The following is a 25,760-nucleotide window of genomic DNA, read 5'->3' on the forward strand; positions in this document are numbered from 1 at the left end:
TGAAAGGGAATTTTATACTATATTATACTAATTTTATGTGGTAACTGTGCCTGTTGCAACAACACAACAGACAAGAAATCATTCAATCATCCCCGCACTGGAAGGAGGATTCCTATTCGTGAATTTATCAATTGCAAATTGACACATGTGATTGACATGCTGTTATGTCCCTGTGGTCTAGCATACGTAGGACAAACTAAACAACCCCTCAAACAAAGAATACACAAAACTGCAATCCATACAGGAAATATGGATTATGCAATTGCAAAACATTATGCTGAAGCTAATCTCACCTTCTTCATTAAAATGCTGTGGGATTGAAAAAAATGTGATGCCTATCAGAGGGGGTGATATTCTAAAGAAACTGGCCCAGAGAGAAATGCAGTGGATATACACACTCAAAACTATGACACCCAATGGACTTGTTGACGATTATAGCTTAAAATGCGTTTTGGATTAAGACTATCTTATGTGATGCACCTGCACTGTTTATTGGATGTGTTACTTTGTTACTTTATGATATGTGCCTCTAATTACCTGTAATTGCCTGTGTTCTTGCATACAAGCGATTGGACCTTGGTGATTGACTTGAGATTTCAGCTGTAGGTGAACTCTGACCTTTTGTATGAAGTGAGTTGAATCTATGTGATATGAATGCTCTGAGGAAGGCTCATAGCCGAAACACGTGAGCGTTCATTTTATTGGTGTGCCAATAAAAGAAAAGTGGAAATGTGAGTACTTTGTCCTCCATTTAATTGATTTTTTTGGATGTGCTACCCTTTTGGATTTTTTTTCTAATTCCTTCTTTTTATGTGTATACTGGACTTTGGGTCTAGCACTCCACTGAGAAAACCCAATGTAGATGCGCAACCTCTTTTTCTTATTTAGGAATTTAATACTGGTTAGTGTGTCTGTGGGTTTTATAAATATTTAACCAATTAAAGGTAGTCCACCAGCAAAACCCGCCCACTAGTTTTGAGTGCTATCATCTAACACCTCAACCCGGCCATTAGCTATGAGCAATGTGGTGTCCCAGTCAAATATGTTGCCTCTTGCCACCCGCTGGCCAGCGTACAAAGCCTTGATAGTGTCAGGACAAAGGACATAGTCCCACATGTTGATGTCACAGATCTCTCCCACGAAGCTCTGGTTGGCATCGAAAGAGCCAAGCAGTTTGTCAGGATCTTGCCCGATGATGACTCTGCCCCCGGGTTGCACCTTGTGGCCCTTCTTGTAGATCTTACTGAGGCTTTTCTTGCCGTCCATGTAGAATGCAGTCAGACCTGAACTGGAGTCCCAGGTCACACACAGATGGGTTTGAAGGACCCCAAGTTGAGGGAGCTGGATTTGGGCAGCATCTGAACTAGAAAATAGGAAGAGGGCCAATCTGTGAATTAGACACACGCACCACACACACACACGCACATGCACACACACGCACACTTTGAATTTGAAATATGTATTTATGTCCACATAAACAGAAGTACAAGAACGTAAAAAGGACATAAACACTGCCAGTGCAGTCAGATAATGGGAAAACAAGCAGTTACAAAGTGCAGGCAGAACATTATTACATACAATAATGTTGGCATACTTGTCAAACACAGCAGACAACAATCATGGGTAAAGGAAACAACGCCTCCTCCAAATTGAGCGGCTTCCTGTAATAGCTGATATTGATTAGTACCTTGCTAACTGTTTGACCCTCCTTTTGGAGAGGCCGGCCATTTGAAGGCCCCTCACAACCAACTTGTGCATGTGCCCTAAGCTATCAAAGATAAAAAACAAAAGTTTACATCTGTAGCCTAGCTGTGAGATGGTCTGCTCTAGCTGCTGTTATTGTAGCACTTTAGTTAGGAAAGCTTCCTCTAAGCTGCAATCAAAAGTACAGCCGACTTCGAGAATGAACACCTCCCTTTGAATTTCCTTATTTTAATCATTTACAGTTTACAGTTTAGGCATTTAGCAGACGCTCTTAATCCAGAGTGATTTACAGTAAGCAGGACACAAGGTAATACATCATAATACATCATAAAACATCAATAATACATCAAATGCATTGAAATAATAGCTATTTAATGTATGATTTAATAACACACACAAACACACACACACACACACACACACACACACACACACACACACACACACACACACACACACACACACACACACACACACACACACACACACACACACACACACACACACACACACTACATTACATTTGATGAAAATTGGGCTGGACTGGAACAGCCCGGGCATTTAATGTCTGGCACTGCTGATGTGGGAAAGAATTTGCCCTAATGTAATTTTCATCCGTTGTGCTCATCACCTTTCATTACACCATCAATTCAATCATTAACAGAATCAACAGACAATCTAAAGTGTATTTGTGCATGCAGCCTCTTACACAGCTGATACAGTCCATGTTTGTTGTCACAATTTGCCTATCAAATCAGTAGCCTAAAGCCAAATCCAATGCCTTTAATGGATAGACTCTTGTACAGCTGCAAACAGTAATAGCAACTGAGACTTACACAGTGTGTCTGTCGGTTTATAAAACCCACAGACACACGTGCAACAGGGGGTTACATGGGCACGCACGCAAGAAAGAAAAGAACGAAGCTACAGTATACCTGCCATCCGAGTAATGCCATATATTGAGTTCATCCCAGGGTTGTGTGCGGTATGCAAACAGAATGATCTCTCTCTTTCTCAGAGATCTCTCGCCACTCAGCTCCGTGGCCATACGCATGCACAGAGTGAAGGCTGTCAGGTTCATTGGCTTCTTAGGAGTCATCTCAACGTAGCTGTCAGCTGACGGTTCACTGAATATCAATGACCTACCTGAAGGACCCCCACAACACCCTGAAAACACATCATTTTGTATTTCTGTTTTTATTTATTTATGTATTTTTTTTATTGCAATGGGTCTTAAAGTGTGGTCCGGGGACCCCCAAGGGTACCGGCTGGAAGTTAGTCTAATGAGAGAATGCATATGAATGATTATTCAGGTTGCACTCTCTCTCCTGTTATCTCTCCCCACCTTCAACCACAGTTGTAAACTTCTGTGAAAGTTAAGTTAAACAAAAAATAAATCTTGGGGTCCTTGACATGAAAATGTTTGAGAACCATGCTGTACTGTACGATAAGTGATCAAGGTAGATATCTAGTCATAAAAAATAACATATATGTCATTAGGTTTCGAGAGCCTATCAGGCTTCGAACCCTATTACATCTCTACACTTTCATTATTATTATTAGGTTTCGAGAGCCTGTAAGGCTTCGAACCCTATTACATCTCTACACTTTCACTATTATTATTATTATTATTAAGGTTTCGAGAGCCTGTAAGGCTTCGAAGCCTTATTGCATTCCTTGGCTTTCATTATTATTATTATTATTAGGTTTCGAGAGCCTGTAAGGCTTCGAACCCTATTACATTCCTTGGCTTTCATTATTATGGGGCCAGGCTTCCAGCATGGACCCATATTGTTATTCGCATTATTCCATTTCTTCTTCTGCCACTTTTGGCAGTTCTGGCTGAACGGTGCAGTCGCTTTTTATGAAACTCGGCCATATGATAGATGGTCATGAAAAACGATCAAGAAATAATTCTCACAATCTTTCGTCAAAAGGTGGCGCTATAGCACTCAATTGAAAAATGCCAACTTTGAACAGGTACAACTCATGCCGTGTTTGACCTACAGCCATGAAACTTCGATGCACACATGCGTCTCCTCATGCTGAACAACTTTCACACTCTGACTTTTGACCTCTGACCTTTAGATCTCCCACCATTTTGAATTATATGAAAAACAGTTAAAACCTATCTCCTCCTGGGATTTTTGAGTAATCTGCACGAAACTTTTTACACATGAACTTTGGACCTATACCAAAAAACGTTTGCAAAATATCTTCCATAAGTGAAAAAATGAAGCTTTAATGAGCCAATGAATATTGCAGTTTTATGACAATTATTCATCTGCCCCTAACACATACATGCAGACTTACCATTCTTTGAAACTTTGCAGAAATGTAAAGGGCCATTCCAAATATCACTGAAACCAATCTTACTCCAATTGGTCAAACGGGGGCGCTATAGCAATTTTTTGAAAATTGAAACTTTAAACAGGCAAAAGTCATGCCTCGTTTGGCCGACAGCCATTAGACCTGCTTACACATGTGCCTTGACTAATGAGGAACACATCTATCACGTTGACCAGTAAGCACCGCCCTTAGATTGTCCGCAATCTTGAGCAGTTTGAAAAACACTTAAACCCAGGATTTTTCAGCTATTTGCGTGAAACTGTATGATCTGTGTGATCTCCTTTTTCACAGGTTCTTGTCTGTTGGTGGCTTCTCGCTTAAATGTGTGCCCCACAACCTGAAGGTCACCAGTTCAAGCCTCACTTGGTGCAGACTTCATCTGAGTTGCATTTCACACAACATGACTATCAATGAATACATCTGCAATTGTTAAAGATAACATGAAATACTTAATTGAGTGTTTTTTACATACAGCTGATCTACAATCTCACAACTTTTCAGATAGCAATGAGAGTATGTTTTTTCAATGTATAACATACTTCATTGTGAAAATAGCCAATGTACAATCTGACAACTTTTAATGGTTTGTGAGCTTGTAGATCGGCTACTTTCACTAATTTTGGTTCTGAGGAGATGTACAATTTCTTCATTGGTAAATGGTTTGTGAACGAGTGATCTTAGTGTTAGTGAAACAGGGGCTTGGGTCATGACAGAAGGCAAGAGTTTGTGATCCTCAACAGACAATATCAGCCTGGACAAAGATATAGCACTATAGGTAGTGTTGCAGCTACCTAAGAGTGCTTCATGACCGTAAGGTTGCCGGTTCAAGCCTCACTTGATGCAGACTCATTTAAGTTGAAATGCAAAAAACATGACTCAATCTATTCCGTTTCCATGGCGCTCTCTCTCTCTCTCTTCAATCTATTCCATTTCCATGTCTTTCTCTTCAATCTATTCCGTTTCCATGTCTCTCTCTCTGTCTCTTCAATCTATTCCATTTGTCTCTCTCTATGTCTCTTCAATCTATTCCGTATCTATCTGTCTCTTCAATCTATTCCGTATCTCTCTCTCTCTCTCTCTCTCTCTCTCTCTCTCTCTCTCTCTCTCTCTCTCTCTCTCTCTCTCTCTCTCTCTCTCTCTCTCTCTCTCTCTCTCTCTCTCTCTCTCTCTCTCTCTCTCTCTCTCTGAGGGGTGGCCATAGCTGAGTGGTTAGTGAGCCCATAGATATATATAAAGGCTAGATGACTCACCCGCGCTGCTGGCCAATGGAGTACGACGTCGCCACATGGCGGCCATCTTGGGACGGTCATTCATAACATTATGTCTATGGTGCATATACTTTGAAATAACCATAGCGTGCTCAGTTTTCATCCGATTTTGAAACGGTTTGGTGTTTTGTAAACACCAAAGATGTAGTTATGATATTATTGTATTAAAAAAAAAACATGATTATAATTATAAGTATGCAATATCATAACTACGTCTTTGGTGTTTACAAAACACCAAACCGTTTGAAAATCGGATGAAAATTGAGCACGCTATGGTTATTTCAAAGTATATGCACCATAGACATAATGTTATGAGTGACCGTCGCAAGATGGCCGCGGTTGAGCTACGCTTGCGCCGCCCCCTTGAGCCATCTAGCCTTTATATATATCTATGAGTGAGCCCGCCTAGGGAGCCAGAGACTCTGGTTGCCCCAGGTACGATTCCAGGCCAGGTCAGCAAATGTGTCGATGAAATGAAATTTGGCCCTGAGCAAGACTCTTAACCCCTAATTGCTCACAGGCACTCATTGGAAACAAGACCGCAAGGACTTTCATGAACTGACCTGTTAAAGGAATTATCATTTCTCTCTCCTGGCCCCATATTATCGCTGCTTGCAGCTATATTTATTATTATTCTTCCGCCGTTTTTGCCAGTTCTGGCCTAACCGCCAGGTCACTTCTTATGAAATTCGGCAATATGGTAGAGGGCTATGCCAAACGGCGAAAACCCGAAACTCACAACCATTGGCCAAAGGGTGGCGCTGTAGCACTCAATTGAAAATGCCAACTTTGAACAGGTACAGCTCATGCCCTGTTCGACCTACAGCCATGAAACTTCGATACACACATGCGTCTCCTCATGCCTAACAACTTTCACTGTTTGACTTTTGACCTCTGACCTTTAGATCTCCCACCATTTCGAATTCTATGAAAAGCAGTAAAAAGCAGTAAAAATCCTACTCCTCCTGGGATTTATGAGCAATCTGTACGAAACTGTATACACATGAACTTTGGACCAATGCCGACAGACGTAACCAAGCGGATTTTCCATAAGTGAAAACGTTAAGCTTTTATAAGCCAATGAAAATTGCAGCTTTATTTTAATTTTTCATCTGCCCCTAACACATACATGCAGACTCACATTTGTTTGACACTTTGCAATATTGTAGAGGGTCCTTCCAAGTATCACTGAAACCAATCTTACTCCAATTGGTCAAAGGGGGGCGCTATAGCAATTTTTTGAAAATGCAAACTTTAAACAGGCAAAAGTCATGCCTCGTTTGGCCGACAGCCGTTAAACCTGCTTACACATGTGCCTTGACTCATGAGGAACACATGTATCACTTTGACCAGTAAGCTCTGCCCTTAGATTGTCTGCAATTTTGAGCAGTTTGAAAAACATTTAAATCCAGGATTTCTGAGCAATTTGCATGAAACTGTGTCAAATACATGTTTGAGGCCCTTTTTCACAGGTTCAGGTGTGTTGGTTCAATAGCTTGATCGCTTAATCATCTGCCTTGAAACCATAGGGTAGCCGGTTCGAATCCCACCTCAGGTAGACTTAATTATAATTGCATTGCACACAACGTGACTATACCAATGAATACATGTGCAATTGTTAAAGATGACGAGAAATGCATACTTGAAAGTAGTTATTTTCAATGTATGACGTACTTCATTCGCGCTTTTGTTTTGTTTGGTTGGATTCTCCCTTTTCACTGTCTAAGGCTGTGTATTGGATAGCTCCACCAGTAGAGTGTGAGTCTCATGTGCCGAAGGTCCCTGGTTCGAATCCCACTTATTACAGTTCACATTTAAATTGCATTGTACAAAACATGACCCTGTTAATTCAGACATGTGCAATGTTTAGACAATAACACGAAATGCTTTTGAGAGTAGTTGTTTTTTATGTATGACATACTTTCTTGTGAAAATAGACGATCTACAATCTCACACCTTTTTAGATAGCAACGCGTTGTGAGCTTGTAGATCGACTATTTTCCACTAGTTTCCATTCCGAAATATATTGAGCAGTTTGAAAAACATTTAAACCAAGGATTTCTGAGCAATTTGCGTGAAAGTGTGTCATGTGTGTAAACTCCCTTTTCACTAGTACAGGTCTGTTGGCCCAATGGCTTAATCATCTGCCTTGAAACCACAGGGTTCCTGGTTCGAATCCCACGTCATGTAGAATTCATTATAATTGCATTGCACACAACATGACTGTATCAATGAATACATGTGCAATTGTTAACCAGTAAACTCCGCCCTTAGATTGTCTGCAATTTTGAGCAGTTTGAAAAACATTTAAATCCACTATTTCTGAGCAATTTGCGTGAAAGTGTGTCATGTGTGTGAACTCCCTTTTCATCAGTTCGGGTCTGTTGGCCCAATGGCTTAATCATCTGCCTTGATACCAGAGGGTCGGCGGTTCAAATCTCACCTCATGCAGACCTCAACTCAATTGCATTGCACACAACATGACTGTATCAATGAATGACCAATGCCGACAGACGTGAGCAAGCAGATTTTCCATAAGTGAAAACGTTAAGCTTTTTATAAGCCAATGAAAATTGCAGTTTTATGACAATTATTCATCTGCCCCTAAAACATACATGCAGACTCGCATTTGTTTGACACTTTGCAATATTGTAGAAGGTCATTCCAAGTATCACTGAAACCAATCTTACTCCAATTGGTCAAAGGGGGGCGCTATAGCAATTTTTTGAAAATGCAAACTTTAAACAGGCAAAAGTCATGCCTCGTTTGGCCGACAGCCGTTAAACCTGCTTACACATGTGCCTTGACTCATGAGGAACACATGTATCACTTTGACCAGTAAGCTCTGCCCTTAGATTGTCTGCAATTTTGAGCAGTTTGAAAAACATTTAAATCCAGGATTTCTGAGCAATTTGCGTGAAAGTGTGTCATGTGTTTGAACTCCCTTTTCACTAGTTCAGGTGTGTAGGTTCAATAGCTTGATAGCTTAATCATCTGCCTTGAAACCGCAGGGTTGCTGGTTCGAATCCCACCTCAGGTAGACTTCATTATAATTGCATTGCACACAACATGACTGTATCAATGAGGAACATATCTATCACTTTGACCAGTAAGCTCCGCCCTTAGATTGTCTGCAATTTTGAGCACTTTGAAAAACATTTAAATCCAGCATTTCTGAGCAATTTGCGTGAAAGTGTGTCATGTGTGTGAACTCCTTTTTCATCAGTTCGGGTCTGTTGGCCCAATGGCTTAATCATCTGCCTTGATACCACAGGGTCGCTGGTTCAAATCTCACCTCATGCAGACCTCAACTCAATTGCATTGCACACAACATGACTGTATCAATGCATATGCAATTGTTAAAGATAACGAGAAATGCATACTTGAAAGTAGTTATTTTCAATGTATGACGTAATTCATTTGCCCTTTTGTTTTGTGTTGTTGGATTCTCCTTTCTCACTATCTGATGCTGTCGATTCAATAGCTCCACCAGTAGAGTGTGAGAGTGTCAACAGACACCATCAGGGAGGCCATATCTCTAGCTCAATGAGAAGAGAGGCAGCCTGTGAATCCATAGGTCGCTGGTTCGATCCCTGTCCCCAACAATGCGTTGAGGTGATCATCCTTTGGAATTCCCCCTATTCCCATGGATTGGATCCACCCCTCTCACTCATCACCAATCACACCTGCCACATGCACAGTACAATTTTTAGGTACTTTTACTTTACTACTCTACTCTACTGCAATTACAGCAGATGACAGCTTTAGTTACTTGTTACTTTGCAGATGTAATTATTAATACAACACCTACAGTAACCACATACAGCCGATCTACAATGTGACGTGTTATGAGCTTGTATGTATATAATAAGCAACCCATGCTGTATGATAACTCACCACATATGAAATCCAATTCTGTCTATCCAATGGCTCAGTCTGTACTGTGGCCATAGCTGAGTGGTTAGTGAGCCCACCTAGGGAGCCAGAGGCCCTGGTTGCCCCAGGTACGATTCCAGGCCAGGCCAGCAAATGTGTCGATGAAATGAAATTTGTCCCTGAGCAAGACTCTTAACCCCTAATTGCTCACAGGCCCTCATTGGAAACAAGACCGCAAGGACTTTCATGAACGGACCTGGAATTATCCTTATCCTTTACACTGTCTACCCACAAGTCTATAGGTCCCTGGTTCAAACCTCAATTTAACCGGTCCAAATATAATTTACTGAACAAAAATCATGACTTTGTTAATTAATGCATGTTCACTTCTTCTCTCTCGCTCTCTCTCTTACTGCCTCTCTTTCTCACTGCCTCTCTCTCTCTCCCTCTCTCTCTCTCTCTCTCTCTCTCTCTCTCTCTCTCTCTCTTTCTTTTCTCTCTCTCTCTCTCTCTCTCTCTCTCTCTCTCTCTCTCTCTCTCTCTCTCTCTCTCTCTCTCTCCCCTTCTCTCTCTCTCTCTCTCCCTCTCTCTCTCCCCTTCTCTCTCTCTCTCCCTCTCCCTCTCCCTCTCTCTCTCTCTCTCTCTCTCTCTCTCTCTGTCACTGTCTGTCTGTCTGCCAGTCTGCCACTCTGTCACTGTCTGTCTGTCTGCCAGTCTGCCACTCTGTCACTGTCTGTCTGTCTGTCTGTCTGTCTGTCTGTCTGTCTGCCAGTCTGCCAGTCTGCCACTCTGTCACTCTGTCACAGTCTGTCTGCCAGTCTGCCACTCTGTCACTGTCTGTCTGTCTGCCAGTCTGCCACTCTGTCACTGTCTGTCTGTCTGCCAGTCTGCCACTCTGTCACTGTCTGTCTGTCTGCCAGTCTGCCAGTCTGCCACAGTCTGTCTGTCTGCCAGTCTGCCACTCTGTCACTGTCTGTCTGTCTGCCAGTCTGCCACTCTGCCACTCTGTCACAGTCTGTCTGTTTGTCTGTCTGCCACTCTGTCACAGTCTGCCAGTCTGCCAGTCTGTCACAGTCTGGCAGTCTGCCACTCTGTCACTGTCTGTCTGTCTGCCAGTCTGCCAGTCTGCCACAGTCTGTCTGTCTGCCAGTCTGCCAGTCTGCCACAGTCTGTCACAGTCTGCCAGTCTGCCACTCTGTCACAGTCTGCCAGTCTGTCAAAGTCTGCCACTCTGTCACAGTCTGCCAGTCTGCCATTATTCTCGAAACCGCTCATTGCTGCTTGCAGCTATATTTATTAGGTTTCGAGAGCCTGTAAGGCTTCGAACCCTATTACATCTCTACACTTTCACTATTATTATTATTATTCTTCCGCCGTTTTTGCCAGTTCTGGCCTAACCGCCTGGTCACTTCTTATGAAATTCGGCAATATGGTAGAGGGCTATGCCAAACGGCGAAAACCCGAAACTCACAACCATTGGCCAAAGGGTGGCGCTGTAGCACTCAATTGAACATGCCAACTTTGAACAGGTACAGCTCATGCCCTGTTCGACCTACAGCCATGAAACTTCGATACACACATGCGTCTCCTCATGCCTAACAACTTTCGCTGTTTGACTTTTGACCTCTGACCTTTAGATCTCCCACCATTTCGAATTCTATGAAAAGCAGTAAAAAGCAGTAAAAAAATCACTTCTCCTGGGATTTATGAGCAATCTGTACGAAACTGTATACACATGAACTTTGGACCAATGCCGACAAACGTAACTTAGCGGATTTTCCATAAGTGAAAACGTTAAGCTTTTATAAGCCAATGAAAATTGCAGCTTTTTTTAAATTATTCATCTGCCCCTAACACATACATGCAGACTCACATTTGTTTGACACTTTGCAATATTGTAGAGGGTCCTTCCAAGTATCACTGAAACCAATCTTACTCCAATTGGTCAAAGGGGGGCGCTATAGCAATTTTTTGAAAATGCAAACTTTAAACAGGCAAAAGTCATGCCTCGTTTGGCCGACAGCCGTTAAACCTGCTTACACATGTGCCTTGACTCATGAGGAACACATGTATCACTTTGACCAGTAAGCTCTGCCCTTAGATTGTCTGCAATTTTGAGCAGTTTGAAAAACATTTAAATCCAGGATTTCTGAGCAATTTGCATGAAACTGTGTCAAATACATGTTTGAGGCCCTTTTTCACAGGTTCAGGTGTGTTGGTTCAATAGCTTGATCGCTTAATCATCTGCCTTGAAACCATAGGGTAGCCGGTTCGAATCCCACCTCAGGTAGACTTAATTATAATTGCATTGCACACAACATGACTATACCAATGAATACATGTGCAATTGTTAAAGATGACGAGAAATGCATACTTGAAAGTAGTTCTTTTCAATGTATGACGTACTTCATTCGCGCTTTTGTTTTGTTTTGTTGGATTCTCCCTTTTCACTGTCTAAGGCTGTGTATTGGATAGCTCCACCAGTAGAGTGTGAGTCTCATGTGCCGAAGGTCCCTGGTTCGAATCCCACTTATTACAGTTCACATTTAAATTGCATTGTACAAAACATGACCCTGTTAATTCAGACAAGTGCAATGTTTAGACAATAACACGAAATGCTTTTGAGAGTAGTTTTTTTTTATGTATGACATACTTTCTTGTGAAAATAGCCGATCTACAATCTCACACCTTTTTAGATAGCAACGCGTTGTGAGCTTGTAGATCGACTATTTTCCACTAGTTTCCATTCCGAAATATATTGAGCAGTTTGAAAAACATTTAAACCAAGGATTTCTGAGCAATTTGCGTGAAAGTGTGTCATGTGTGTGAACTCCCTTTTCACTAGTACAGGTCTGTTGGCCCAATGGCTTAATCATCTGCCTTGAAACCACAGGGTTCCTGGTTCGAATCCCACGTCATGTAGAATTCATTATAATTGCATTGCACACAACATGACTGTATCAATGAATGCATGTGCAATTGTTAACCAGTAAACTCCGCCCTTAGATTGTCTGCAATTTTGAGCAGTTTGAAAAACATTTAAATCCAGTATTTCTGAGCAATTTGCGTGAAAGTGTGTCATGTGTGTGAACTCCCTTTTCATCAGTTCGGGTCTGTTGGCCCAATGGCTTAATCATCTGCCTTGATACCAGAGCGTCGCCGGTTCAAATCGCACCTCATGCAGACCTCAACTCAATTGCATTACACACAACATGACTGTATCAATGAAGAAACATGCAATTGTTAAATGAAACGCTTATTGAGAGTACTTGTTTTCAATGTATGATGTACTTCATTCCCTCTTTTGTTTTGTTTTGTTTTGTTGGATTCTCCCTTCTCACTGACCAAGGCTGTGGATTGAATAGCTTGATCAATACAGTGTTAGTCTCATGTGCCAAAGGTCCACGGCTCAAACCCCACTTGTCACAGTTTACATTTAAATTGCATTATGCAAAACATGACCCTGTTAATTCAGACATGTGCACTTTGCTCTCTCTCTCTCTCTCTCTCTCTCTCTCTCTCTCTCTTTCTCTCTCTCTCTCTCTCTCTCTCTCTCTCTCTCTCTCTCTCTCTCTCTCTCTCTCACTCTGTCACAGTCTGCCACTCTGTCACTGTCTGTCTGTCTGTCTGCCAGTCTGCCAGTCTGCCACAGTCTGTCTGTCTGCCAGTCTGCCACAGTCTGTCACAGTCTGCCAGTCTGCCAGTCTGCCACTCTGTCACAGTCTGCCAGTCTGCCACTCTGTCAAAGTCTGCCAGTCTGCCAGTCTGCCAGTCTGCCAGTCTGCCACTCTGTCAAAGTCTGCCAGTCTGCCAGTCTGCCACTCTTGTCACAGTCTGCCAGTCTGCCATTATTCTCGAAACCGCTAATTGCTGCTTGCAGCTATATTTATTATTATTCTTCCGCCGTTTTTGCCAGTTCTGGCCTAACCGCCTGGTCACTTCTTATGAAATTCGGCAATATGGTAGAGGGCTATGCCAAACGGCGAAAACCCGAAACTCACAACCATTGGCCAAAGGGTGGCGCTGTAGCACTCAATTGAACATGCCAACTTTGAACAGGTACAGCTCATGCCCTGTTCGACCTACAGCCATGAAACTTCGATACACACATGCGTCTCCTCATGCCTAACAACTTTCGCTGTTTGACTTTTGACCTCTGACCTTTAGATCTCCCACCATTTCGAATTCTATGAAAAGCAGTAAAAAGCAGTAAAAAAATCACTTCTCCTGGGATTTATGAGCAATCTGTACGAAACTGTATACACATGAACTTTGGACCAATGCCGACAAACGTAACTTAGCGGATTTTCCATAAGTGAAAACGTTAAGCTTTTATAAGCCAATGAAAATTGCAGCTTTTTTTAAATTATTCATCTGCCCCTAACACATACATGCAGACTCACATTTGTTTGACACTTTGCAATATTGTAGAGGGTCCTTCCAAGTATCACTGAAACCAATCTTACTCGAATTGGTCAAAGGGGGGCGCTATAGCAATTTTTTGAAAATGCAAACTTTAAACAGGCAAAAGTCATGCCTCGTTTGGCCGACAGCCGTTAAACCTGCTTACACATGTGCCTTGACTCATGAGGAACACATGTATCACTTTGACCAGTAAGCTCTGCCCTTAGATTGTCTGCAATTTTGAGCAGTTTGAAAAACATTTAAATCCAGGATTTCTGAGCAATTTGCATGAAACTGTGTCAAATACATGTTTGAGGCCCTTTTTCACAGGTTCAGGTGTGTTGGTTCAATAGCTTGATCGCTTAATCATCTGCCTTGAAACCATAGGGTAGCCGGTTCGAATCCCACCTCAGGTAGACTTAATTATAATTGCATTGCACACAACATGACTATATCAATGAATATATGTGCAATTGTTAAAGATGACGAGAAATGCATACTTGAAAGTAGTTATTTTCAATGTATGACGTACTTCATTCGCGCTTTTGTTTTGTTTTGTTGGATTCTCCCTTTTCACTGTCTAAGGCTGTGTATTGGATAGCTCCACCAGTAGAGTGTGAGTCTCATGTGCCGAAGGTCCCTGGTTCGAATCCCACTTATTACAGTTCACATTTAAATTGCATTGTACAAAACATGACCCTGTTAATTCAGACAAGTGCAATGTTTAGACAATAACACGAAATGCTTTTGAGAGTAGTTTTTTTTTATGTATGACATACTTTCTTGTGAAAATAGCCGATCTACAATCTCACACCTTTTTAGATAGCAACGCGTTGTGAGCTTGTAGATCGACTATTTTCCACTAGTTTCCATTCCGAAATATATTGAGCAGTTTGAAAAACATTTAAACCAAGGATTTCTGAGCAATTTGCGTGAAAGTGTGTGATGTGTGTGAACTCCCTTTTCACTAGTACAGGTCTGTTGGCCCAATGGCTTAATCATCTGCCTTGAAACCACAGGGTTCCTGGTTCGAATCCCACGTCATGTAGAATTCATTATAATTGCATTGCACACAACATGACTGTATCAATGAATGCATGTGCAATTGTTAACCAGTAAACTCCGCCCTTAGATTGTCTGCAATTTTGAGCAGTTTGAAAAACATTTAAATCCAGTATTTCTGAGCAATTTGCGTGAAAGTGTGTCATGTGTGTGAACTCCCTTTTCATCAGTTCGGGTCTGTTGGCCCAATGGCTTAATCATCTGCCTTGATACCAGAGCGTCGCCGGTTCAAATCTCACCTCATGCAGACTTCAACTCAATTGCATTGCACACAACATGACTGTATCAATGAATAAACATGCAATTGTTAAATGAAACGCAGATGTAATTATTAATACAACACCTACAGTAACCACATACAGCCGATCTACAATGTGACGCGTTATGAGCTTGTATGTATATAATAAGCAACCCATGCTGTATGATAACTTACCACATATGAAATCCAATTCTGTCTATCCAATGGCTCAGTCTGTACTGTGGCCATAGCTGAGTGGTTAGTGAGCCCACCTAGGGAGCCAGAGGCCCTGGTTGCCCCAGGTACGAATCCAGGCCAGGCCAGCAAATGTGTCGATGAAATGAAATGTGTCCCTGAGCAAGACTCTTAACCCCTAATTGCTCACAGGCCCTCATTGGAAACAAGACCGCAAGGACTTTCATGAACGGACCTGGAATTATCCTTATCCTTTACACTGTCTACCCACAAGTCTATAGGTCCCTGGTTCAAACCCCAATTTAACCGGTCCAAATATAATTTACTGAACAAAAATCATGACTTTGTTAATTAATGCATGTTCACTTCTTCTCTCTCGCTCTCTCTCTTACTGCCTCTCTTTCTCACTGCCTCTCTCTCTCTCTCTCTCTCTCTCTCTCTCTCTCTCTCTCTCTCTCTCTCTCTCTCTCTCTCTCTCTCTCTCTCTCTCTCTCCCACTCTGTCACTGTCTGTCTGTCTGCCAGTCTGCCACTCTGTCACTGTCTGCCACTCTGTCACTGTCTGTCTGTCTGTCTGTCTGTCTGTCTGTCTGTCTGCCAGTCTGCCACTCTGTCACTCTGTCACTCTGTCACAGTCTGTCTGTCTGCCAGTCTGCCACTCTGTCACTGTCTGTCTGTCTGCCAGTCTGCCACTCTGTCACTGTCTGTCTGTCTGCCAGTCTGCCACTCTGTCACAGTCTGTCTGTCTGTCTGTCTGTCTGTCTGTCTGTCTGTCTGCCAGTCTGCCACTGTCTGTCTGTCTGCCAGTCTGCCAGTCTGCCACAGTCTGTCTGTCTGCCAGTCTGCCAGTCTGCCACTCTGTCACTGTCTGTCTGTCTGTCTGCCAGTCTGCCACTCTGCCACTCTGTCACAGTCTGTCTGTTTGTCTGTCTGCCACTCTGTCACAGTCTGCCAGTCTGCCAGTCTGTCACAGTCTGCCAGTCTGCCACTCTGTCACTGTCTGTCTGTCTGTCTGTCTGTCTGTCTGTCTGTCTGTCTGTCTGTCTGTCTGCCAGTCTGCCAGTCTGCCACAGTCTGTCTGTCTGCCAGTCTGCCAGTCTGCCACAGTCTGTCACAGTCTGCCAGTCTGCCAGTCTGCCACTCTGTCACAGTCTGCCAGTCTGCCAGTCTGCCACTCTGTCAAAGTCTGCCAGTCTGCCACTCTGTCACAGTCTGCCAGTCTGCCATTATTCTCGAAACCGCTCATTGCTGCTTGCAGCTATATTTATTATTATTCTTCCGCCGTTTTTGCCAGTTCTGGCTTAACCGCCTGGTCACTTCTTATGAAATTCGGCAATATGGTAGAGGGCTATGCCAAACGGCGAAAACCCGAAACTCACAACCATTGGCCAAAGGGTGGCGCTGTAGCACTCAATTGAAAATGCCAACTTTGAACAGGTACAGCTCATGCCCTGTTCGACCTACAGCCATGAAACTTCGATACACACATGCGTCTCCTCATGCCTAACAACTTTCACTGTTTGACTTTTGACCTCTGACCTTTAGATCTCCCACCATTTCGAATTCTATGAAAAGCAGTTTTTGTTTTGTTTTGTTTTGTTGGATTCTCCCTTTTCACTGTCTAAGGCTGTGTATTGGATAGCTCCACCAGTAGAGTGTGAGTCTCATGTGCCGAAGGTCCCTGGTTCGAATCCCACTTATTACAGTTCACATTTAAATTGCATTGTACAAAACATGACCCTGTTAATTCAGACAAGTGCAATGTTTAGACAATAACACGAAATGCTTTTGAGAGTAGTTTTTTTTTATGTATGACATACATTCTTGTGAAAATAGCTGATCTACAATCTCACACTGGAAGAACCTATAGGACGGAAAAACCTATAGATATCAACAGACACCATCAGGGAGGCCATATCTTTAGCTCAATGAGAAGAGAGGCAGCCTGTGAATCCATAGGTCGCTGGTTCAATCCCTGTCCCCAACAATGTGTTAAAGTGATCATTATTTGGAATTCTTTATTTTACAAATAGTGTTTCTTGAGGTTAGGTCGTTTTACTGAGGTTAAGGTCAGTCAGGGTGGGTATAGAAAAGAGCTATCTTTATTATTATTCTTCCGCCGTTTTTGCCAGTTCTGGCCTAACCGCGTGGTCACTTTTTATGAAATTCGGCAATATGGTAGAGGGCTATGCCAAACGGCGAAAACCCGAAACTCACAACCATTGGCCAAAGGGTGGCGCTGTAGCACTCAATTGAAAATGCCAACTTTGAACAGGTACAGCTCATGCCCTGTTCGACCTACAGCCATGAAACTTCGATACACACATGCGTCTCCTCATGCCTAACAACTTTCACTGTTTGACTTTTGACCTCTGACCTTTAGATCTCCCACCATTTCGAATTCTATGAAAAGCAGTAAAAAGCAGTAAAAAGCCTACTCCTCCTGGGATTTATGAGCAATCTGTACGAAACTGTATACACATGAACTTTGGACCAATGCCGACAGACGTAACCAAGCGGATTTTCCATAAGTGAAAACGTTAAGCTTTTATAAGCCAATGAAAATTGCAGCTTTTTTTAAATTATTCATCTGCCCCTAACACATACATGCAGACTCACATTTGTTTGACACTTTGCAATATTGTAGAGGGTCCTTCCAAGTATCACTGAAACCAATCTTACTCCAATTGGTCAAAGGGGGGCGCTATAGCAATTTTTTGAAAATGCAAACTTTAAACAGGCAAAAGTCATGCCTCGTTTGGCCGACAGCCGTTAAACCTGCTTACACATGTGCCTTGACTCATGAGGAACACATGTATCACTTTGACCAGTAAGCTCTGCCCTTAGATTGTCTGCAATTTTGAGCAGTTTGAAAAACATTTAAATCCAGGATTTCTGAGCAATTTGCATGAAACTGTGTCAAATACATGTTTGAGGCCCTTTTTCACAGGTTCAGGTGTGTTGGTTCAATAGCTTGATCGCTTAATCATCTGCCTTGAAACCATAGGGTAGCCGGTTCGAATCCCACCTCAGGTAGACTTAATTATAATTGCATTGCACACAACATGACTATATCAATGAATACATGTGCAATTGTTAAAGATGACGAGAAATGCATACTTGAAAGTAGTTATTTTCAATGTATGATGTACTTCATTCGCGCTTTTGTTTTGTTTTGTTGGATTCTCCCTTTTCACTGTCTGAGGCTGTGTATTGGATAGCTCCACCAGTAGAGTGTGAGTCTCATGTGCCGAAGGTCCCTGGTTCGAATCCCACTTATTACAGTTCACATTTAAATTGCATTGTACAAAACATGACCCTGTTAATTCAGACAAGTGCAATGTTTAGACAATAACACGAAATGCTTTTGAGAGTAGTTTTTTTTTATGTATGACATACTTTCTTGTGAAAATAGCTGATCTACAATCTCACACTGGAAGAACCTATAGGACGGAAAAACCTATAGATATCAACAGACACCATCAGGGAGGCCATATCTTTAGCTCAATGAGAAGAGAGGCAGCCTGTGAATCCATAGGTCGCTGGTTCAATCCCTGTCCCCAACAATGTGTTAAAGTGATCATTATTTGGAATTCTTTATTTTACAAATAGTGTTTCTTGAGGTTTGGTCGTTTTACTGAGGTTAAGGTCAGTCAGGGTGGGTATAGAAAAGAGCTATCTTTATTATTATTCTTCCGCCGTTTTTGCCAGTTCTGGCCTAACCGCGTGGTCACTTTTTATGAAATTCGGCAATATGGTAGAGGGCTATGCCAAACGGCGAAAACCCGAAACTCACAACCATTGGCCAAAGGGTGGCGCTGTAGCACTCAATTGAAAATGCCAACTTTGAACAGGTACAGCTCATGCCCTGTTCGACCTACAGCCATGAAACTTCGATACACACATGCGTCTCCTCATGCCTAACAACTTTCACTGTTTGACTTTTGACCTCTGACCTTTAGATCTCCCACCATTTCAAATTCTATGAAAAGCAGTAAAAAGCAGTAAAAAGCCTACTCCTCCTGGGATTTATGAGCAATCTGTACGAAACTGTATACACATGAACTTTGGACCAATGCCGACAGACGTAACCAAGCGGATTTTCCATAAGTGAAAACGTTAAGCTTTTATAAGCCAATGAAAATTGCAGCTTTTTTTAAATTATTCATCTGCCCCTAACACATACATGCAGACTCACATTTGTTTGACACTTTGCAATATTGTAGAGGGTCCTTCCAAGTATCACTGAAACCAATCTTACTCCAATTGGTCAAAGGGGGGCGCTATAGCAATTTTTTGAAAATGCAAACTTTAAACAGGCAAAAGTCATGCCTCGTTTGGCCGACAGCCGTTAAACCTGCTTACACATGTGCCTTGACTCATGAGGAACACATGTATCACTTTGACCAGTAAGCTCTGCCCTTAGATTGTCTGCAATTTTGAGCAGTTTGAAAAACATTTAAATCCAGGATTTCTGAGCAATTTGCATGAAACTGTGTCAAATACATGTTTGAGGCCCTTTTTCACAGGTTCAGGTGTGTTGGTTCAATAGCTTGATCGCTTAATCATCTGCCTTGAAACCATAGGGTAGCCGGTTCGAATCCCACCTCAGGTAGACTTAATTATAATTGCATTGCACACAACATGACTATATCAATGAATACATGTGCAATTGTTAAAGATGACGAGAAATGCATACTTGAAAGTAGTTATTTTCAATGTATGACGTACTTCATTCGCGCTTTTGTTTTGTTTTGTTGGATTCTCCCTTTTCACTGTCTAAGGCTGTGTATTGGATAGCTCCACCAGTAGAGTGTGAGTCTCATGTGCCGAAGGTCCCTGGTTCGAATCCCACTTATTACAGTTCACATTTAAATTGCATTGTACAAAACATGACCCTGTTAATTCAGACAAGTGCAATGTTTAGACAATAACACGAAATGCTTTTGAGAGTAGTTTTTTTTAATGTATGACATACTTTCTTGTGAAAATAGCCGATCTACAATCTCACACCTTTTTAGATAGCAACGCGTCGTGAGCTTGTAGATCGACTATTTTCCACTAGTTTCCATTCCGAAATATATTGAGCAGTTTGAAAAACATTTAAACCAAGGATTTCTGAGCAATTTGCGTGAAAGTGTGTGATGTGTGTGAACTCCCTTTTCACTAGTACAGGTCTGTTGGCCCAATGGCTTAATCATCTGCCTTGAAACCACAGGGTTCCTGGTTCGAATCCCACGTCATGTAGAATTCATTATAATTGCATTGCACACAACATGACTGTATCAATGAATGCATGTGCAATTGTTAACCAGTAAACTCCGCCCTTAGATTGTCTGCAATTTTGAGCAGTTTGAAAAACATTTAAATTGCATTATGCAAAACATGACCCTGTTAATTCAGACATGTGCACTTTGCTCTCTCTCTCTCTCTCTCTCTCTCTCTCTCTCTCTCTCTCTCTCTCTCTCTCTCTCTCTCTCTCTCTCTCTCTCTCTCTCTCTCACTCTGTCACAGTCTGTCTGTCTGCCTGTCTGCCACTCTGTCACTGTCTGTCTGTCTGCCAGTCTGCCACTCTGTCACTGTCTGTCTGCCAGTCTGCCAGTCTGCCACTCTGTCACTCTGTCACTCTGTCACAGTCTGTCTGTCTGCCTGTCTGCCACTCTGTCACTGTCTGTCTGTCTGCCAGTCTGCCACTCTGTCACTGTCTGTCTGTCTGTCTGTCTGCCAGTCTGCCACTCTGTCACAGTCTGTCTGTCTGTCTGCCAGTCTGCCACTCTGTCACTGTCTGTCTGTCTGCCAGTCTGCCAGTCTGCCACAGTCTGTCTGTCTGCCAGTCTGCCACTCTGTCACTGTCTGTCTGTCTGCCAGTCTGCCACTCTGCCACTCTGTCACAGTCTGTCTGTTTGTCTGTCTGCCACTCTGTCACAGTCTGCCAGTCTGTCACAGTCTGCCAGTCTGCCACTCTGTCACTGTCTGTCTGTCTGTCTGTCTGCCAGTCTGCCAGTCTGCCACAGTCTGTCTGTCTGCCAGTCTGCCAGTCTGCCACAGTCTGTCTGTCTGCCAGTCTGCCAGTCTGCCACAGTCTGTCACAGTCTGCCAGTCTGCCAGTCTGCCACTCTGTCACAGTCTGCCAGTCTGCCACTCTGTCAAAGTCTGCCAGTCTGCCAGTCTGCCAGTCTGCCACTCTGTCAAAGTCTGCCAGTCTGCCAGTCTGCCACTCTTGTCACAGTCTGCCAGTCTGCCATTATTCTCGAAACCGCTAATTGCTGCTTGCAGCTATATTTATTATATTGAAACTACTCCCAAACACTGTAAATGTAGCCGCACACACACACGCACGCACGCACGCACACGCACACGCACGCACACACACGAGTATTCAGCTATTATCACATATGTAAAGTAGTGTTTCCCAAAGAAATCGTCCCTCAAATATAAAATCGTCTCGTATTTCATACATTTTGTCATGCATTTGCACACAAAAACAAAATCCAATTTTCCAAAATTGACAACTAAAAAATATCCAATTTTGAGAAATTATGAAAATAGCAGATCTAACACTTTCTGAGCTTGTAAAAAAACAAAAAAACAAATCACTGTTTTTTTTAAATAGGGCTTTGGTGGGGAGACACCAAATATATCTGATGATATATATATATATATATATATATATATATATATATATATATATCTGATGCGGATGCTACCTGAAGGTAGCATCCGTTGTGTTTACTTCAGAAACAACATTATTTGAACACATGCACATGTAAGAACATACCTGCTGCTTGCAGAGGGTAGGCGATGAGGAAAAGAGCTGCCAAAAGCCTCATGTTGTCCACAACAGCCTAGTAACAGAGATGGGCCAAAATACAAATTACAAATACTGGGTCAAAAATACAAATACAAAATGCAGGTCTGAGAAATATATTTGAGATAAAACCATTTATATATTTTGATAATAATAATAATGATAATAATAAGGGTAATAATAATAATAATAATAATAATAATAATAATAATAATAATAATAATAATACTAATAATAATAATAATAATAGTAATAATAATAAGTGTAATAATAATAGTAATAATAATATGTTTATTCATAAAGCGCTTTTCGAAACAAAGTTACAAAGTGCTTGAAGTTAGTCAGTTCATACAATTATTTGCCTGTCAGAATGTCTAATAATTGATTGTTATTTAGACAGATGCTAAGTTCATTGTATATTGGGTATTGGGTATCCACGTTTCTTCTGAAGCACTATCTTTGTTTTTTTTCTGCGCTCTATTTATGTAACTACCTTGTTTATTGATTAGTGCTCATGTTTACTCTGCTTATTCCAATTTCACACTCCAAAGTCGCTCTGAATAAGAGTGTCTGCCTAAATTGTGAATTGTTGTATTCAGCAGTCTTCTCACAACTGACTTATATTACAGGTGTATGTTTCAAGAAAAAAGAAAAAAGAACAAAAAATAGAATGATGTCATACATACCATCATGGTTCTTCTGTTGATTAAAAGCCAACATGCTGGGTTTTTATAAGTCATTTTCCAAACTCCTCCCATTTCATAAGCAATGACATCTGCAGTTATCACGGCACACCGCTAAGACCGTGTGTGTGTGTGTGTGTGTGTGTGTGTGTGTGTGTGTGTGTGTGTGTGTGTGTGTGTGTGTGTGTGTGTGTGTGTGCGTGTGCGTGTGCGTGCGCGTGCATGTGCATGTGTGCGTGTGCATATAATCATGTCCAGAGGCTGGACATGATTATACAGATGTGCCACTTCAAAACTTCACATGTCCTGCCATCGCCAAGACAGTACATTTTCAGGGGATTCCCAGGGCAATAAGAGGGACAAAGAAGGGCATTTAAAATGCTGAATTATTTTGATGATCACTGCTTTTATGATGCTAATTAATTTGAGCAACTGGTCAAATCACCTTTCGCCTCATAATGAGTCTGACACCTTCTTCAACACACATTCTTTTGTTCTCATGTATATGGATGTCTGTTGAAGGGAAAAACGGGGGTGTGTAGTGACAACTTCTTTTCAGGGGCAAAACAGTGCATTTTAAGGGCAGAAAAGGGAGGAAAACAATGCATTTTCAGGGCACTATCAGGGAAAGAACAGTAACGTGTGAAGTTTTGAAGTGGCACATCTGTATGCGTCAGCATCGACCAGGAGGTCCTTGATATTTCTGGGTCTATACTCTATAGTATTAGTGACAAAACTCAGGTCGTTGAGCAAATAGTCTTTGGCATACTGAGCTGAGCTCAGTATGTGCCAGTGTTTTTAATGATCACTTTTATCTCCTTGATTCTTATGTAAAATAACAGACTTTCAGTCACAAGTACAGTTAATACCAGATGGGATTAGGGTGGGAATTTTCACCAGTCATTTTCTAGTAAGACATCTCTACTTTTAATGTGTAGTTGTGCAGGTCTGTCACTTAACTGTTAACATAGTTAGGTCTCACTGTCCAGTTGAAGGGCTTTACAACCAAATAATGGGAAACGGTGCATAGTTAAATTCTCAGTGTGCATTTTACTCTCCTGAGAGTGTACACATTTAACCAAAGGATGAATTAAATATCCCGATCATTGTAAGCAGTTAAAACAAACCTTTTTAAAGGAACTATGTTATGACAATGTAGGCCTAAAAACAGGACATGAAACATATCAGATTGCATGGCATTGTTAATATTACTTTTATTGTTTTATACAGACATATAATAGCAATAGGGTCTTATGTAGGCCTACAGTACTGTATACATATTAATAGCAGTATCATCATGAGACCTTTTGGCCACAATCACCAGCAGGTGGCGGTGAAAGCAAACAACCCACACAAAGATTTGTCCATAGGCCTACCACAGAGGAACACAAACTTTATGCAAGTCCGTGAAACCAAATGAGTTAGAATAACTGTTAAACACAATTAATTGTTAATGCAAAAAAATAAGGACAAATATTAAACAGGGATTAGTCACAACAAGGTCACCCATAAACTCAAGCTTAATTTTTAATTTACAATATCACACTTTATGACACCACCCAATTGTAGATATGCACTGCTATTTACATCCTTTTGGTTGTTATTATTTTGAAAGGGAATTTTATACTGGTTGGTGTGTCTGGTGGTTTTATACATATTTAACCAATTAAAGGTAGTCATTAGTCAACCAGCAAAACCCACCCATTAGTTTTGAGCACTATCATCGATCACCTCAACCCGGCCATTCGTTTTGAGCACTATGGTGTCCCAGTCAAATATGTTGCCTCTTGCCACCCGCTGCCCAGCGTACAAAGCCTTGATAGTGTCAGGACAAAGGACATAGTCCCACATATTGATGTCACTGATCTCTCCCACGAAGTACTGGTTGACATCAAAAGAGCCAACGTAGTTGTCAGGATCTTGCCCGATGATAACTCTGCCCCCGGGTTGCACCGTGTGTCCCTTCTTGTAGATCTTACTGAGGCTTTTCTTGCCGTCCATGTAGAATGCAGTCAGACCTGAACTGGAGTCCCAGGTGACACACAGATGGGTTTGAAGAGCCCCAAGGTGAGGGAGCTGGAAAAGGGCAGCATCTGAACTAGAAGATAGGAAGAGGCCCAATCTGTGAATCACACACACACACACACACACACACACACACACACACACACACACACACACACACACACACACACACACACACACACACACACACACACACACACACACACACACACACACACACACACACACACACACACACACACCATTTACTTGATGAAAATTGGGCTGGACTGGACTGGAACTGCCCTGGCATTATGTCTTGTCTGGGCTCCCCCAGAGTTAGTGTCGAAAGACGCTGAACCCCTAATTGCTTCTGAATAGCAGGTGCCTTGCATGGTTTCCTCCGCCTTCGGTGTATAAATGGGTGAAATTTTTATGGCAAAACAAAATTTGCATTTCAAGCTCCAATATAACACTAATGGTGTGTATTGGTCAACATAAACCGACACACCATCCACCCCCACACCCCATACATGTCTTGCACTGCTGATGTGGGAAAGAATTTGCCCTGAGGAAATTTTCATCCGTTGTGCTCATCACCTTTCATTACACCATCAATTCAATCATTAACAGAGTCAACAGACAATCTAATGTGTATTTGTGCATGCAGCCTCTCACACAGCTGATACAGTCCATGTTTGTTGTCACAATTTGCCTATCAAATCAGTAGCCTAAAGCCAAATCCAATGCCTTTAATGGATAGACTCTTGTAGAGCTGCAAACAGTAATAGCAACTGAGACTTACACAGTGTGTCTGTCGGTTTATAAAACCCACAGACACACATGTGCAACAGGGGGGCACGCTAGCAAGAAAGAAAAGAAAGAAAGGAAAGGAAAGAAAAGAAAGAAGCTACAGTACCTCCCATCCGAGTAATGCCACACATTGAGTTCATCCCAGGGTTGTGTGCGGTATGCAAACAGAATGAACGTTCTCGCTGTGCTCAGCTCCGTGGCCAGGCGCATGCACAGAGTGAAGGCTGTCAGGTTCATTGGCTTCTTAGGAGTCATCTCAATATAGCTGTCAGCTGACGGTTTACTGAATATCAATGACCTACCTGAAGGACCCCCACAACACCCTGAAAACACAATTTTGTTTTTATTTATTTATGT

General features: G+C 42.0%; 1 protein-coding gene across 1 annotated transcript; it reads right to left on the bottom strand.

The window, feature by feature from the left end:
- Positions 1-969: 969 nt before the first annotated feature.
- On the bottom strand, positions 970-22,595 carry LOC311054568 (C-reactive protein-like; the record flags this gene model as incomplete). Its single annotated transcript, XM_084070576.1, has 4 exons — positions 970-1,363; positions 2,640-2,871; positions 21,874-21,940; positions 22,590-22,595. The coding sequence occupies 4 exons, from the start codon at positions 22,593-22,595 to the stop codon at positions 970-972; spliced, it is 699 nt and encodes a 232-aa protein (XP_083926702.1).
- Between the last annotated feature and the right edge of the window lie 3,165 nt (positions 22,596-25,760).

This window comes from Gymnoscopelus microlampas (genome assembly GCF_963454915.1).
Source record: "Gymnoscopelus microlampas genome assembly, chromosome: 11".
NCBI classification, from domain to species: domain Eukaryota; kingdom Metazoa; phylum Chordata; class Actinopteri; order Myctophiformes; family Myctophidae; genus Gymnoscopelus; species Gymnoscopelus microlampas.